The following is a 17213-nucleotide window of genomic DNA, read 5'->3' as shown; positions in this document are numbered from 1 at the left end:
AGTCATTTTATTAGGCTATGTTTTTGTCCTTGTGGTTTGTTGGACTTTATGTTATGTTATATCATTATCTGATATATATATTCGTTTCTATACACTTTGTAGAAACGAAATCTTAAATATTACACTTTTTCTTTAGTTACTTTTCTTTCAAACATTGTTTTAAATTGTAATCTATACTGAATGAGCGATTTTTAAAGGACCCGGTCATGTGGCCCCGCCCCGGGTCTGATATGTGCCGCCACTGGTTGGACAGTGTGTGTGATGATGTCCCCCCCCCTCCTCTCCATCAGCCCAGCTGATCAGCCTGGCCTCCCTGCCCCCCGCTGAGCGCACCCCGCGGGAGACCACCCTGGAGAGCAAGAGGACCACCGTGGAGGCCTGGCTCACCAGAGAGGCCAACACACTGCAGAAATACAGGCTGGTAGGGCACGCACGCACGCACGCACACACGCGCACACACACACACACACACACACACACACACACACGCACGGGATGTTCACAACTGTTTGTTGTGTATCACGTTCGTTCCTACATCTTTAGCCAGATGACAGAATGACCAGCGTCCAAAAGGCTACAGTCAGTTTCAGTTTATAAAAAAAAATAAAAAAGGACAGTACTACACATTGATAAACATTTCTGTAAATGTGTCAGTTTTAGCCAGCTGGCTAATTCGCAACTGTAGTCCTTTTGGAAAGATGTTATGAGACCGACAATACACCTAGAACAGAAACATTATCCATTATAATCCAACATAATAATAAAATACACAATGAACTGATTAAAAGTGATTACATGTTTGATTGGTTAATAACCAGGTATTGAGTTTTTTTGTAAAGGTGTGGTAGGTAGCACAGTGTCTTATTTCAGTTGGTAGGGTGTTCCAGAACTGAGTGGCCCTGACTACAAAACAGGACTGACTGAAGGAGCTGGACCTAAACGGCACAGTACAGTCCCCTCTCTGGGTAGATCTTGTGAACCTATTATAAGATGTTTTTTGTTTGATAAAAGTACTGAGGGGTGGGGGGGCCTTGCCATTTAAGACCTTGAATAGTAGGCAGGCATCAGTGTATTTTGTGAGGTTTTCCCAGCTGAGGATTCTGTACTTGCTGAGGATGTGACAGTGGTGGTAAGTATATGGTTTTCGGTCCAGCACCTTGAGGGCCTGCTTATACAGAGAGAGAATGGGTGTCATGGTTGTGTTTTTTGCATGGGTCCAGCTAGTCATACAGTACATGATGGGAAATGATCATTGCGTTTATATAGAGAAGGGCAGCAGTGGATGTTAAACAGTTCCTCATGTTCCTCATGAAGCTAACCGCAGTAACTATACTGCCCTGCAGAGGCTAACCGCAGTAACTACACTGCCCTGCAGAGGCTAACCGCAGTAACTATACTGCCCTGCAGAAGCTAACCGTAGTAACTATACTGCCCTGCAGAAGCTAACAGCAGTAACTATACTGCCCTGCAGAAGCTAACCGTAGTAACTATACTGCCCTGCAGAAGCTAACAGCAGTAACTATACTGCCCTGCAGAAGCTAACCACAGTAACTATACTGCCCTGCAGAAGCTAACCACAGTAACTATACTGCCCTGCAGAAGCTAACCACAGTAACTATACTGCCCTGCAGAAGCTAACCACAGTAACTATACTGCCCTGCAGAAGCTAACCATAGTAACTATACTGCCCTGCAGAAGCTAACGGCAGTAACTATACTGCCCTGCAGAAGCTAACCGTAGTAACTATACTGCCCTGCAGAAGCTAACCGTAGTAACTATATCGACTCTGAACACCGCCATGTGCACTGCAGGGGGAAGGCAAACTAGTTTAGATTAGATTAAAATGTATTGTCATCATGCAGCACAAGTACAGTACAACGAAAAGAAGTTTGGCATCCAACCAGAGTGCAAATGTAACAGTAAAGTGCAACAGTTTAACAGTATTAAACTGGGTATGAAATATATAAATTAGTACTACTGAGTAATAGTGCTAATAAGATGTATTTACAGAGTTGTACAGTGATGCAGGTATAAAGACACTATGGTAGTAAGTCATACTGGCCAGCAGCGTAACTAGTAAGTCTAGGTAAGGGAAATGTACATATAGTATCTACAGATATGTAAAAAGGATTATATGCAGGTATGTACAGACAGACGTGGATATATATATATACACACACACGGTAAGAATAATACTGTATATAGATATACAGTAAAAAGCAAACAAGTGCTAAAAAACATGCTCACTAGGTAACCCAAGGCACTGGCATTAGAGCCGGTATCTGTTACCCGGTGGGCTAGACGGGCCGCCCACTGCTCAGTACCGGGGAGACGGTCCTGGTTTACAGTATACGGTATATACTAGGGATGCTCGATATTGGCTTTTTTACCGATATACCGATATTGACCAACTCTTAATTACCGATATCAACCGATATCATATTTGAATGCCTATCGGCCGATAATATCGGTAGGCCGATAATATCGGACATCCCTAGTATATACAGTATGTATATAAATGTACTTGACAAATACAGGGTTTCCTTTTCCTAAAAATGTTTGCAGTGCCCCACGTGAACAAAACAACAACAACAACACATCCAACTGCCTGAAGAAGTAGCAGACATTATTTCCCCTTAGAAAAAGTAGCAGATGTTATTTACCATTAGAAGGAACCATTTAAAAAAAGATATACCCCCCCTTAGTGCAGTGACATCACATTACTGCCGTGTCTGAGTTGGCCTGAGAACATCTTGCTCAGGACGTGTTTATATGTACATCCCGTTTCCAAATCCACCAAAAGCAAAGTGTGGATGAGCTAATTTGACAAATTATATTTGGCAGTCTGGGTTACTCTTTTTACCTGCTTTTTGAATGATAATGTAGAGTCGAGGATAATACCAAGATATTTAAATTGAGAGACTACTTTAATTGGCTCTCCAGCAACAAACACTCCAGGATTATCAGATGTTGGATTGGATTTTGTGAAGTACATACAAACTGTCTTCTTCACATTAAGACACAATTGAGACTCTGTGAGCCAGTTGCTGACATTCACCATTGCAGCGTTTAGTTTAACAGCTGCCAGTTCTTTGGTTTTTGCATGAATATAGATAACGTTGTCATCGGCATACATTTGAATTTCACACTCTGTGCAAACAGACGGAAGATCATTTATAAATAAACTAAATAGGAGAGGCCTTGTCTTGAAAATAGTTGCCAGTGTTTCGTTTATATTCTGTGTACAAAGCCAACTGTGTGTTTCTCTCTCTCTCTCTCTCTGTCTCTGTCTCTGTCTCTCTCTCTGTCTCTGTCTCTCTCTCTGTCTCTGTCTGTCTCCGTCTCTCTCTGTCTGTCTCTGTCCTCTCTCTGTCTCTCTCTGTCTGTCTCTGTCTCTCTCTGTCTGTCTCCGTCTCTCTGTCTCTCTCGTCTGTCTCCGTCTCTCTCTGTCTCTCTCCGTCTCTCTCCGTCTCTCTCTGTCTGTCTCTGTCTCTCTCTGTCTCTCTCTGTCTCTCTCTCTGTCTCTCTCTCTCTGTCTCTGTCTCTCTCTCTCTCTCTCGTCTCTGTCTCTGCCTCTGTCTCTCTCTCTCCTCTCTCGCTCTCTCTCTCTCTCTCTCTCTCTCTTCTCTCTCTCTCTCTCTCTCTCTCTCTCTCTCTCTCTCTCTCTCTCTCTCTCTCTCTCTCTCTCTCTCTCTCTTCCCCCCCCCTTTAGGACCTGTCAGAGCAGCACCAACAGAGTCTGTCTCTCCTGAGGAAGCAGCAGACTCTGATCCTGGACGAGGAGCTGATCCAGTGGAAGAGACGACAGCAGCTGGCCGGCAACGGAGGACCGACCGAGGGGGGGCTGGAGCTGCTGCAGTCCTGGTGGGTTCAGGGGGGGGGGGGGGGGGGGGGCTGGAGCTGCTGCAGTCCTGGTGGGTTCAGGGGGGGGGGGGGGGGCTGGACCTGCTGCAGTCCTGGTGGGTTCAGGGGGGGGGGGGGTGGGCTGGAGCTGCTGCAATCCTGGTGGCCTATTCTTTAATCCCAGCCAAAGAGTGCTGCCGAGTGCTTCCGCGTTTTCCCTGATTGGCCGCGACACGCCCATTATGCAGCCGTAATCCCCCCTGTTTTGCCATCGACGGTTAGCTCAACTCGTTCGCCGCCTTGCTGTGGAGCCTGCGGTGCGGTTGGTGACAAGTTCGAATCACTTCAATTTTTTTTATTTTTTACGTTTAATTAATTTATCATCTCTCGCTATAAACGTGCATTCTTTCGCCGGTTAAGTTTAGGCATTCTTTCGGAGTTGGTTAAGGTTAGGGTTAAGTTTAGGCATTCTTTCGGAGTTGGTTAGGGTTAAGTTTAGGCATTATTTCGGAGTTGGTTAAGGTTAGGGTTAAGTTTAGGCATTCTTTCGGAGTTGGTTAAGGTTAGAGTTTGTCGCAGAGCATGGCAATAGAATGCCTGTCTGTCTTTCTTGACGCGGAGGCAGCAGCCTATTTCCGCTCTGCCACGCGCCGCGGTCACATGGGCATCGTGGCCAATCAGAGAAACGCGAAGCAGTCTTCGGCTGGGATTAATATAGAAGCGTCCTGGTGGGTTCAGGGGGGGCTGGACCTGCTGCAGTCCTGGTGGGTTCAGGGGGTGTCACAGTTCGGTACAACAGGAAAAACTATTTATATTTATAATAATAATAATAATTATTATTATTATTAAATAGAATGATATTCTATAGGCTTGCCGTGGTAGTCAGTGATACTGGTGTCATTCTGTGTTCAGGCATCCACTGAGTAAATTAATTGCCTACTGCCCCCTTAACTTATGCAACAACATAGTTTCACTTGTATAGAGGATTTAACTTCATGTGAAGCCGAGACTGAAGAAGACTAGAGAACAGATGACATGTTACACAACAATGGCAGAGGATTTATCAATATTTTGGATTTAAACACAGTAGCAGCAACTGGAGAGGAGCTCAGATGATCAGTCCAAAAGTATGTAGTGCTTTTATTTTTTCAGATGATCAGTCCAAAAGTATGTAGTGCTTTTATTTATTTTTTATCAGCTGTGACTGAGAAAGTCCACGGAGAAGGTCTGCGTGTGTGTTCGCGCGTGTGTGTGTCTTTCCATTGTGTTAGATTTCGACCATAATCAGCCAGTATCACCTCTTCATCTGTGTTTGTGTAGTTTCTGCGTTGTGTTTATCTCTCTCTCCGAAGTCGACCTGCTCATACTGGCTGTACATCGTTGTCATCCCCCTGATATGCAATCCGTAATCATAAGAATTCGACACTGGCAACGTGATACCTTTCTTGGAAAAACATTGTTTATTCCATAAACCGCCTCGTAATCAGATGTAACCCCGTTCTGTATTGTCATTGTTCAGTCTTAATTCTCTTCTCCATCGTCTCTTCCAATGGTTCGGGCCTCGTTGTTAGCCAAACCACCATTTCCTGTTAGCCGAAGCTAGTGATGATGTGTCACTCCCCTCCTCCACCCAGCGAGGGTGGAGAGGGATGAAAGTCTCTGATCAACGCGTCCGCTCTTCTGTGTGGTTCGTATCTCATTCTAACCTTACCCGGAAGAAACTCGCATCATACCTTCTTCCCCCTAACAACAGGCCAGCCCCCTGTCCTTGTTACTATGTGACGCGCTGTCTTTGACAACAGCTATTTGACCCAGATCACTATAGCAACGGCAATGTTGATATTATCCCCCCTCTGTGGTTACACTGCTATGTGACGCCAGCGCTGCTGTAGACGATGACCTTGGCTGGTTATCTTTTGGCTTGAGAGCTCAGCTGATAACAGGCCCTCATCTGCAGTCCGACTGAAGACACACACTCTCTGACTGCCAGCTACTTTTAAGATCTATAGATCCGTCTGAGTAAATGCTGTCACCACCCCGATATATATACATTATATACACATTGAAAAACATAGACATCCTTCAATTGGTTACCATTATTGGGCGAACAATAAAACTGTAAAACTTTAATGACCCTGCTGTGTTACAAACATAATAATTCATTCATCGTTTTGTTTTAGGGACATTTAGGCTGTGTAGTAAACGCCGGGAGGGGAGAGCCGAGTGTTGTTATATTTTTTCTGTCCGCTTGTCAGTGTGCCTAAGCAAGCTTCAATGTTTTATTCATTGTCTACATTTGGCAATACAAGCTTAATATTCAACGTTAAAGATCAATGTAAGCCAGTGTAAAGTAAAGTAAAGATATTGAGCATAGATTTGTAAAATGTGCTACCCTAGTTTCACCTAGTGGTATGAGACGTATTCTTCGTATGGCTGCGCGTACCGCACCGTGAAGCCCGTACCGTAAATTCGCGGGACGAATACACGTACCGTTACACCCCTAGTTTACACTGTTTTCTTATTTTCTTAAAATGTCACATATTTTTATATTCAGAGTTAATTATATTGTTTACACAGTTTTCTTGTCTCATATTTCTATATTCAGAGTTAATTATATTGTTTACACTGTTAACTTTTCTCATATTTTTATATTCAGAGTTAATTATAAACTTTACACTGTTTACTTTTCTCATATTTTTATATTCAGACTTAATTATATTGTTTACACTGTTACCCTGCCCATACCTGTGTTGTTATATTTTTTCTGTCCGCTTGTCAGTGTGCCTAAGCAAGCTTCAATGTTTTATTCATTGTCTACATTTGGCAATACAAGCTTAATATTCAACGTTAAAGATCAATGTAAGCCAGTGTAAAGTAAAGTAAAGATATTGAGCATAGATTTGTAAAATGTGCTACCCTAGTTTCACCTAGTGGTATGAGACGTATTCTTCGTATGGCTGCGCGTACCGCACCGTGAAGCCCGTACCGTAAATTCGCGGGACGAATACACGTACCGTTACACCCCTAGTTTACACTGTTTTCTTATTTTCTTAAAATGTCACATATTTTTATATTCAGAGTTAATTATATTGTTTACACAGTTTTCTTGTCTCATATTTCTATATTCAGAGTTAATTATATTGTTTACACTGTTAACTTTTCTCATATTTTTATATTCAGAGTTAATTATAAACTTTACACTGTTTACTTTTCTCATATTTTTATATTCAGACTTAATTATATTGTTTACACTGTTACCCTGCCCATACCTGTAACCCCCCCCCCCCCCCCCCCCCCCACGTGCTGCTATGACGCCCGGATGTCGCCAAGGGGATCAATAAAGGAATATCTTGTGTTAACCCTTTCACTGCCACACTACAGAAGGTTAACCTTCTGTAGTGTGGCAGTGAAAGGGTTAACCTTCTGTGTATTGTCGCGGTGAAAGTGTTAACCGTTTGGTAGTGCGGCGGTGAACTGGGTTAACATGGCATGAATGTTTCCCCCGTCAGGTGTGAGAAGCTGGCCGACATAATCTGGCAGAGCCGCCAGCAGATCCGGCGCTGTGAGCATCTGACCCAACAGCTGCCTCTGCCGGGCAACATGGAGGAGCTGCTGGTCAAGCTGAACGCTGACATCACAGACATCATCTCTGCCCTGGTCACCAGGTACAGACATCACAGACATCACCCTCTCACCCCCCTCTCTCTCTTCCAGTACCTTCATCATAGAGAAGCAGCCCTCACCCCCCCTCTCACCCTCCCCCCCCCTCTCTTCCAGCACCTTCATCATAGAGAAGCAGCCCCCCCAGGTGCTGAAGACACAGACCAAGTTTGCGGCCACTGTGCGCCTCCTGGTGGGCGGGAAGCTGAACGTCCACATGAACCCCCCGCAGGTCAAGGCCGTCATCGTCAGCGAGCAGCAGGCCAAGGCCCTACTGAAGAACGAGAGCACGCGGAAGTAAGACCCTAACCCTAACCCCTCACTCAGACACTCAGGCCCTACTGAAGAACGAGAGCACGCGGAAGTAAGACCCTAACCCTAACCCCTCACTCAGACACTCACTCACTCACTCACTCACTCACTCACTCACTCACTCACTCACTCACTCACTCACTCACTCACTCACTCACTCACTCACTCACTCACTCAGACACTCACTCACTGCCACAGATTACTTGTAAAAGTAATCTGATTACTGATTACTGATTACTCCTTTAAAAAGTAATCTAAGTTACTTTACTGATTACTTGATTATCAGAGTAACTTAGTTACTTTGAAAGTAACTAGGTTACGAAGTCGTCGTCGTTCCCCCAACAGTTTTTTTTAAACGCTTTATTGAAAGTGCATAAATTGTTTTTAACTTGTTTCTCTGCACATAACGTAAATTGTTAAACTAGTGCTTCAGCTTCTGTACCATCGAGTATGGTAAAGCAACAGTCTATGATGCTCACAGCATTAGAGCAGCCAGCCAGTGGTTTTACAAAACCAGTGTATCACATCTAACAAATGCAGGCTGAACTATTCAATTATATCAACTGTAACTATTAAATTGTTTTTATAAATGTCTCTCTATAAACATACAATCAGTCTCTCTTTAACATGTAAATTAACTGTAAATCTGGCAAATAAGAGCTTTTGCTCTGCCACCATCAACCCTCCTGTACCTAGTCGAAGCGTCGGCTAGTGTTGTGATTCCAGATGCTTTCAATGCAATTGGATGTGCTGTTTTTAGCGGTAGACAGTATTTTGTTTCCTCCGCATATGAATGTTTTTTTCACCCGGCTTAGCTGACACAAACGTGAAGTAGTGACTGAGGCTACGTTTAGACGAGCGTTTTGGGATGGAAGTCTGAACAGAAACCGCAAAAGTCATCTTGCGGTTTCACTTTTAATTTTGCCAAGCGTTTTGGGGTGGAATTCTCCGACGACGGAGCCCTGCTGTCACACGATTGGCGCATATGTCACATGACGTGCTGTGAAGACCCGCCCTACTCTGCCTCTGATTCGCAGACTGTGGATGGGGAATGTGATTGGACCAAAGCAGAGTCACTCACAGACAGAGGGTCCAGTCACGCCGCGGGACACATTCTTGTATTTAACCCTTTCACTGCCACACCATGTCACTCCCAAATAAGAAAAACAGCTCAAAATGTATTTTTGACTGTCGAAAACGAAATAAAATACTGCATTCCGCCTGCATTATGAATTTATGATGAGATAGTAACGAAATAGTAACGCACAGCCACTTGGACAAGTAACTGCAATCAGATTACTGGCTTTTAAAGATTAACGCATTAGATTACTATTTTCGGGGAAAAGTAATCAGATTACAATAACGCGTTACTTAGTAACGCGTTACTGGCATCACTGCTCATCACACACACACTCACTCACTTACTCACTCACTCACTCACTCACTCACCCAGACACTCAGACACTCACTCACTCACTCACTCACTCACTCACTCACTCACTCACTCACTCACTCACTCACTCACTCACTCATACTCATACTATATCTCACATTAAACTAGTAAGTATGGTTTGTGGGTATATCTCACATTAAACTAGTAAGTATGGTTTATGGGTATATCACATTAAACTAGTAAGTATGGTTTATGGGTATATCACATTAAACTAGTAAGTATGGTTTGTGGGTATATCTCACATTAAACTAGTAAGTATGGTTTGTGGGTATATCTCACATTAAACTAGTAAGTATGGTTTGTGGGTATATCTCACATTAAACTAGTAAGTATGGTTTGTGGGTATATCTCACATTAAACTAGTAAGTATGGTTTATGGGTATATCACATTAAACTAGTAAGTATGGTTTATGGGTATATCACATTAAACTAGTAAGTATGGTTTGTGGGTATATCTCACATTAAACTAGTAAGTATGGTTTGTGGGTATATCTCACATTAAACTAGTAAGTATGGTTTATGGGTATATCTCACATTAAACTAGTAAGTATGGTTTGTGGGTATATCTCACATTAAACTAGTAAGTATGGTCTGTGGGTATATCTCACATTAAACTAGTAAGTATGGTTTGTGGGTATATCTCACATTAAACTAGTAAGTATGGTTTGTGGGTATATCTCACATTAAACTAGTAAGTATGGTTTGTGGGTATATCTCACATTAATCTAGTAAGTATGGTCTGTGGGTATATCTCACATTAAACTAGTAAGTATGGTTTGTGGGTATATCTCACGTTAAACTAGTAAGTATGGTTTGTGGGTATATCTCACGTTAAACTAGTAAGTATGGTCTGTGGGTATATCTCACGTTAAACTAGTAAGTATGGTTTGTGGGTATATCTCACATTAAACTAGTAAGTATGGTCTGTGGGTATATCTCACGTTAAACTAGTAAGTATGGTCTGTGGGTATATCTCACGTTAAACTAGTAAGTATGGTCTGTGGGTATATCACGTTAAACTAGTAAGTATGGTTTGTGGGTATATCTCACATTAAGTATGGTTTGCACTCAAATGACTCTCTCTCCCCCCCCTCTATCTCCCCCTCTCTCTCTCTCCCCCCTCCCCCTCTCTCTCTCCCCCCTCCCTCCCCCCTCCTCCCCCCACAGTGACAGCAGTGGAGAGATCCTGAATAACAGCAGTGTTATGGAGTACCACCAGGCCACAGGGACCCTCAGTGCTCACTTCAGGAACATGGTAGGATTCTACTGGACACACTTCACTGTTGCTATGGATACTGGACACACACACTATCCAGGATACACTTCAGTGTTGCGATGGATACTGGACACACACACTATCCAGGATACACTTCAGTGTTGCTATGGATACTGGACACACACACTATCCAGGATACACTTCACTGTTGCTATGGATACTGGACACACACACTATCCAGGATACACTTCACTGTTGCTATGGATACTGGACACACACACTATCCAGGATACACTTCAGTGTTGCTATGGGGTCAGGCGTAGGGATGGGTACAGAATTAGGTACTTTTAAAGGTACCTACCGAATCACGTCGGTACTACCGAGTACCAATTCACGTGAGATCCGTCTGTGCCACATTTCGGTACTGTAAAAAATAAATTTATATATATATTTTTTAATAGAAAAAATTATAATAAAATTCACGTCAACGTTCACACGCACAATATACGCTTACCTAGGATTTGACTTGATTCAACAACAAAGCAGTCGGGGCAATGGCAAGCCGAAAACGGTCGAAAGTGTGGTTATTTGAAGTTTGGATTTTTTTTTTACAACTGAGGTAGGTCGATTACATTTTTAGAGACTGAAGTACAGAAAAAAGGTACCGTTGGGTACCAGTATCGATTCACAGGTACCGGTATCTGTTCAAATGTGAAAGGTACCCAACCCTAGTCAGGCGTGGTGCTCATTAACTCATTGACTGCCACGCTGGCCGCGCATCCTGCGGTCAGTAGGCCAGCTTTTCATGATCATTCATGATCTTTGCGGAGCTATTTGTATATTCTATATTATAGCTATGGGGAAAATGGTATGGCTCATTTGACAGACACTATTTGCAGTACAACATGTAAAAGGCGTTTGTTTCTACACACTGTAGTTTGTAGTTTATTACACGCTGAACATCGCCCATTTCCAAAATAATCCAATCTTTTTATGTAGATCGCGAGATAGGACGATTTATGTGCAATAAGCCCGAATTGTTCTCTGGTTGAGAAACCGCTTCAGTGCACTGGAAGATGAAGATGGAGAAGAAAATGGACATGTTGAGAAAACATGGGGGAACATCGCAAAAGTATACAAAGAAACAGCAGAGAGTGTCATAGGCTTTAGAAAGAAAGGAGACAAACAATGGATAACACCTCAGACATGGACAAAAATCGATGAGAGGAAGAAAGCCAAAGACAAACTGCGTGCAAAGTCACCCAGGCTAACTGAACGTGCAAAGAAAGAGTACAAGGTGAAAGACTGAAAGGGAACAAGCTGAAAGATGGGCTCAACACTTTGAAGAAGTGCTCAATGGACCAGAACCTGAAGAGCCTGCAGATCCAGAACCTTTGGATGACATCGCTATTAACACCGATCCTCCCTCCCAAGCTGAAGTACAAACGGCAATCAAGGATATGAAGCGGGGAAAAGCCCCTGGAATCGACATGCTACATGCAGAAATGTTGATGGCAGATATCACCACAGCCTCCAGGGTGCTGACCGACCTCTTCGCCAAGATATGGGAGCACAATGCCATACCAAGGGAATGGAGCAAGGGCCTCATATGCAAGCTTCCTAAGAAAGGTGACCTGAAAAACTGTGACAACTGGCGAGGCATAACACTTCTGTCCGTCCCTAGTAAAGTATTTTGCAGAATCCTTCTTAAGAGATTTGATAGTGCCATAGATGTCAAGCTAAGAGAGGAACAGGCAGGTTTTCGCAAAGGTTGAGGTTGTATCGATCAGATCTTTACCTTACGCAACATCATCGAACAGTGTATTGAGTGGAACGCCCCCTTGTATATTAACTTTATCGATTTTAAGAAGGCATTTGACAGTACTCATCGCGAGAGCCTATGGAAGATCCTAAGGGCATATGGAATACCTTCCAAAATGGTCAACATCATTGGAAAATTCTATGAACACTTTGAATGCAGTGTCATCTTTGATAACACCTTGACAGTCATTTCCCATTAAATCTGGAGTAAGACAAGGCTGCATCCTCTCCCCTATTCTGTTCCTGATTACCATTGACTGGGTTATGTGTCAAACTACATCAGACCGTCCCCGTGGAATCCAATGGACCCTGTTCTCCTTTATGGAAGACCTTGACTTTGCAGACGATCTGGCAGTCATGTCATCCACTAGTAGCCACCTCCAGGAGAAGTCTGACCGGCTAAGCAATTATGCAAAGCAAACTGGTCTCTACATCAACCAGAAAAAGACCCAGGTGATGTGCATCAATGCCCCAACAGCACCTCCAATCGCCATCGATGGAGAGGCGTTGGAATGTGTAGAAGACTTTACATACCTCGGAAGCCTCATAAGCAGGGAAAGTGGAACGCAAAAAGACCATCAAGATGCGTCTCAACAAAGCAAGAGGTGCTTTCAGCCAACTTCACAACATCTGGAAGTCTAAACAATATAGCCTTAAAAACCAAACTCGGGCTCTACAACAGCAATGTTAAGTCTGTCCTGCTATATGGCTCTGAGTGCTGGAGAGTAACAAAACAGGATATGAGAACGGTTGACGTCTTCCACTAGGGCTGTCCCCGACTAAGGATTTGGATGGTCGACTATGATTGGCCAAAATTTGCCGTTAGTCGACTATTGGTTGACATTTTTTTTTTTTTTTTTTTTTTTTTTATCGTTCCATTTGGGCTGTGGGGGTGCTTAATGTCTGAAGGAGTCGACTGAAGGCTTCTTGTCCTCTGCAAAAGCATGCAATTGGTCCACTGATGGATACATCTTGATATTTGTCTAGTGTGTTCATTAGAATTGAAATCCTCTTTCAGTGCCTCTGTGCCTGTTTTCGTAGGCAGTTCGCCTCTAATGCGTGCCATTAGCGTTAGCCACGCTTCTAGGCCTCTTTTCTTTTGGAAAGAATGATACTTTTTTTTTTTTTTTTTTTATACACTATTCGACTAAGATGTTGGTTAGTCGACCAAGGCTCATTTCGACCGATTAGTCGACTAATAGGGGTCAGCCCTATCTTCCACAATAGCTGCTTACGTAGGATCTGCAACATCTTTTGGCCAAATAGAATCTCGAATGAGGAACTTTATAAGAAGACAGGCAGCTTGCATATGTCCCTTGAGATAAGGAGACGGAGGTTAAGATGGCTCGGCCATGTATTGAGGATGCCCAATGAAAGGTTACCCAAAGTTGCCTTGAGATGGACCCCAGTTGGGAAGAGAAAGAGGGGTAGACCAAAGAACACCTGGCGAAGGACAGTGATGATGGAGCTGAAGGAGCTGGGTCTTTCCTGGGACGAAGCGCAGGCCAAAGCACGAGACAGGATTCAGTGGCAGTGTATGATTGCGGCTTTATGCCCCAACCGGGACGAAGAGGATAAGTAAGTAAGTAAGTTCTGGTTGATTCCCTGAACCCCCAAATACTCCCAAATCAAAGGTATATAACATGTACCTTGACCTTCACAAAATCATCAAGGGGGGGGGGGGGGGGGGGTAGTTAATTTCCGATCGTTAGAAAAAGCCTTGCTTATGACCGGTACAGTAAGCCACTGCGATCATTACATAAACACGTTTCACGTTCGGTAAAATTTATAAATAATTCCAATGATCCCATCGGCGATCGCGATTACAAGTTTATATGTAATTACACGTGTCTACTGGACACTATAGGTTCTGAGGAGATCAGATCTACTAGCGATTGCTTTGGAAGAGCTCCTCCCCCACGGTGTGTGTGTGTGTGTGTGTGTGTGTGTGTGTGTGTGTGTGTGTGTCTAGTCTCTGAAGCGCATCAAGCGCTCTGACCGGCGGGGAGCAGAGTCCGTGACGGAGGAGAAGTTCACAGTGCTGTTCGAGTCCCAGTTCAGCGTCGGAGGCAACGAGCTGGTGTTCCACGTCAAGGTGAGGGGTCAAGTGTCAGGAGGCAACGAGCTGGTCTTCCACGTCAAGGTGAGGGGTCAGGGGGCAACGAGCTGGTCTTCCACGTCAAGGTGAGGGGTCAGGAGGCAACGAGCTGGTATTCCACGTCAAGGTGAGGGGTCAAGTGTCAGGAGGCAACGAGCTGGTCTTCCACGTCAAGGTGAGGGGTCAGGGGGCAACGAGCTGGTCTTCCACGTCAAGGTGAGGGGTCAGGAGGCAACGAGCTGGTGTTCCACGTCAAGGTGAGGGGTCAAGTGTCAGGGGGCAACGAGCTGGTCTTCCACGTCAAGGTGAGGGGTCAGGAGGCAACGAGCTGGTATTCCACGTCAAGGTGAGGGGTCAAGGGTCAGGAGGCAACGAGCTGGTCTTCCACGTCAAGGTGAGGGGTCAAGGGTCAACGAGCTGGTCTTCCACGTCAAGGTGAGTCACCAGGGGTCATGTGACCCGAGTATCTTTGTACGTTCAGAACCTCCATTCTATTAGGTAGTGATTCTGTTATTTTAGGATGATTGTATGAATGGATTTGCATTATTCACAATAAGTAAGAAATTGTCAAATATTATTCTATATTAACATATAATACATATACAGTATATAACATATAATGGTGTTGTCAATGTGCAGCTTGTCTTGTGATTCAGTATAGCATTGTGAATAATTTAACAATGAAAAGGTTCTAATTACAGTAAAGTAACCTATTTCTTTATTTGTCTGAAGACATTGTCGCTGCCTGTGGTGGTGATAGTTCACGGTAGTCAAGACAACAACGCCACGGCCACCGTCCTGTGGGACAACGCCTTCGCAGAGCCGGTGAGTCCTGCTGCTACTGGACCTGTCTGCATCGTGTGTTCACTAACCATAACCCTGCTACTGGACCTGTCTGCATCATGTGTTCACTAACCATAACCCTGCAAAGACTGTCCTACTCAAAGATGGCCATTAAGATAAGATATTCCTTTATTGATCCCCTTGGGGAAATTCGGGCATCATAGCAGCATGGGGGAGGGGGGAGGGGAGTTATGGGCAGGGTAATAGTAGAAAGACATAAATATAGGCAATACAAGTAACTCTGAATGTAAAAATACGAGAGAAATAAACTGTATGCCGGTTATGTATACAATGATATATTGGCTACAATGATATATGGGCTACAATGATAATATGGGCTACAATGATATATTGGCTACAATGATATATTGGCTACAATGATATATGGGCTACAATGATAATATGGGCTACAATGATATATTGGCTACAATGATATATTGGCTACAATGATATATGGGCTACAATGATAATATGGGCTACAATGATATATTGGCTACAATGATATATTGGCTACAATGATATATGGGCTACAATGATATATGGGCTACATTTTACATTTAGTCATTTAGCTGACGCTTTTATCCAAAGTGACTCACAAGTTCTGTACGACAAGTCAGAAGGAAGGGTATGACTCTTACAACTGAGCAGGGGTGTAAAAAGTACCCAGAAATCATACTTAAGTGAAAGTATGGGTACCGTGACCGTCTCAATGACATATTGGCTACAATGACATAATTGGCTACAATGATATGGGCTACAATGATATGGGCTACAATGATATATGGGCTACAATGATATATGGGCTACAATGATATATGGGCTACAATGATATGGGCTACAATGATATATGGGCTACAATGATATGGGCTACAATGATATATGGGCTACAATGATATATTGGCTACAATGACATAATTGGCTACAATGATATGGGCTACAATTATATGGGCTACAATGATATATGGGCTACAATGATATATGGGCTACAATGATATATGGGCTACAATGATATGGGCTACAATGATATATGGGCTACAATTATATATGGGCTACAATGATATATGGGCTACAATGATATATGGGCTACAATGATATGGGCTACAATGATATGGGCTACAATGATATATGGGCTACAATGATATGGGCTACAATGATATATGGGCTACAATGATATATGGGCTACAATGATATTGGCTACAATGATATATGGGCTACAATGATATATTGGTTACATTATGAAATTACACAACGTAGCCTTTATAAGGAGCAGGAAACACAATAGTGTCAGAAATGGCAAACTCCTGCTCTCACTTCTCTGCTTTACCTGGACAAAGCAGAGACCAGTCAGTTCTTCCATAAGAGGATTTACTCCCAGCTGTTCCGTCTGACCCAACACACACACAGTACTGACCCAACACACACACAGTACTGACCCAACACACACACACACACACACACAGTACTGACCCAACACACACACACAGTACTGACCCAACACACACACAGTACTGACCCAACACACACACAGTACTGACCCAACACACACACACAGGGTACTGACCCAACACACACACACACACACACACACACACACACACACACACACACACACACACACACACACACACAGTACTGACCCAACACACACACAGGGTACTGACCCAACACACACACACACAGGGTACTGACCCAACACACACACACAGGGTACTGACCCAACACACACATACAGTACTGACCCAACACACACACACAGGGTACTGACCCAACACACACACACACACACACACACACACACACACACACACACACAGGGTACTGACCCAAAACACACACACACAGTACTGACCCAACACACACAGTACTGACCCAACACAAACACACAGAGTACTGACCCAACACACACAGGGCAGGTACTGACCGGTTCCGTCTGACCCAACACACACACGGGGCAGATACTGACCCAA

At 43.7% G+C, this 17213-nt stretch overlaps 1 protein-coding gene across 1 annotated transcript in view; it reads left to right on the top strand.

The window, feature by feature from the left end:
• LOC311235351 (signal transducer and activator of transcription 5B-like) overlaps positions 1 to 17213 on the top strand; it is a 76286-nt gene that overhangs the window by 36274 nt on the left and 22799 nt on the right. Inside the window, exons 6-12 of the mRNA XM_084322788.1 lie at positions 291 to 421; positions 3713 to 3864; positions 7353 to 7508; positions 7621 to 7800; positions 10436 to 10523; positions 14278 to 14400; positions 15136 to 15228. Coding sequence (XP_084178914.1) covers positions 291 to 421; positions 3713 to 3864; positions 7353 to 7508; positions 7621 to 7800; positions 10436 to 10523; positions 14278 to 14400; positions 15136 to 15228 — 923 coding nt within the window. The remainder of the gene's footprint in view (positions 1 to 290; positions 422 to 3712; positions 3865 to 7352; positions 7509 to 7620; positions 7801 to 10435; positions 10524 to 14277; positions 14401 to 15135; positions 15229 to 17213) is intronic.

This window comes from Notolepis coatsorum (assembly GCF_963971535.1).
Source record: "Notolepis coatsorum genome assembly, chromosome: 10".
NCBI lineage: Eukaryota > Metazoa > Chordata > Actinopteri > Aulopiformes > Paralepididae > Notolepis > Notolepis coatsorum.
Note: the sequence above shows the minus strand (reverse complement) of the source record. Positions and strands in the feature narration are given on the sequence as shown.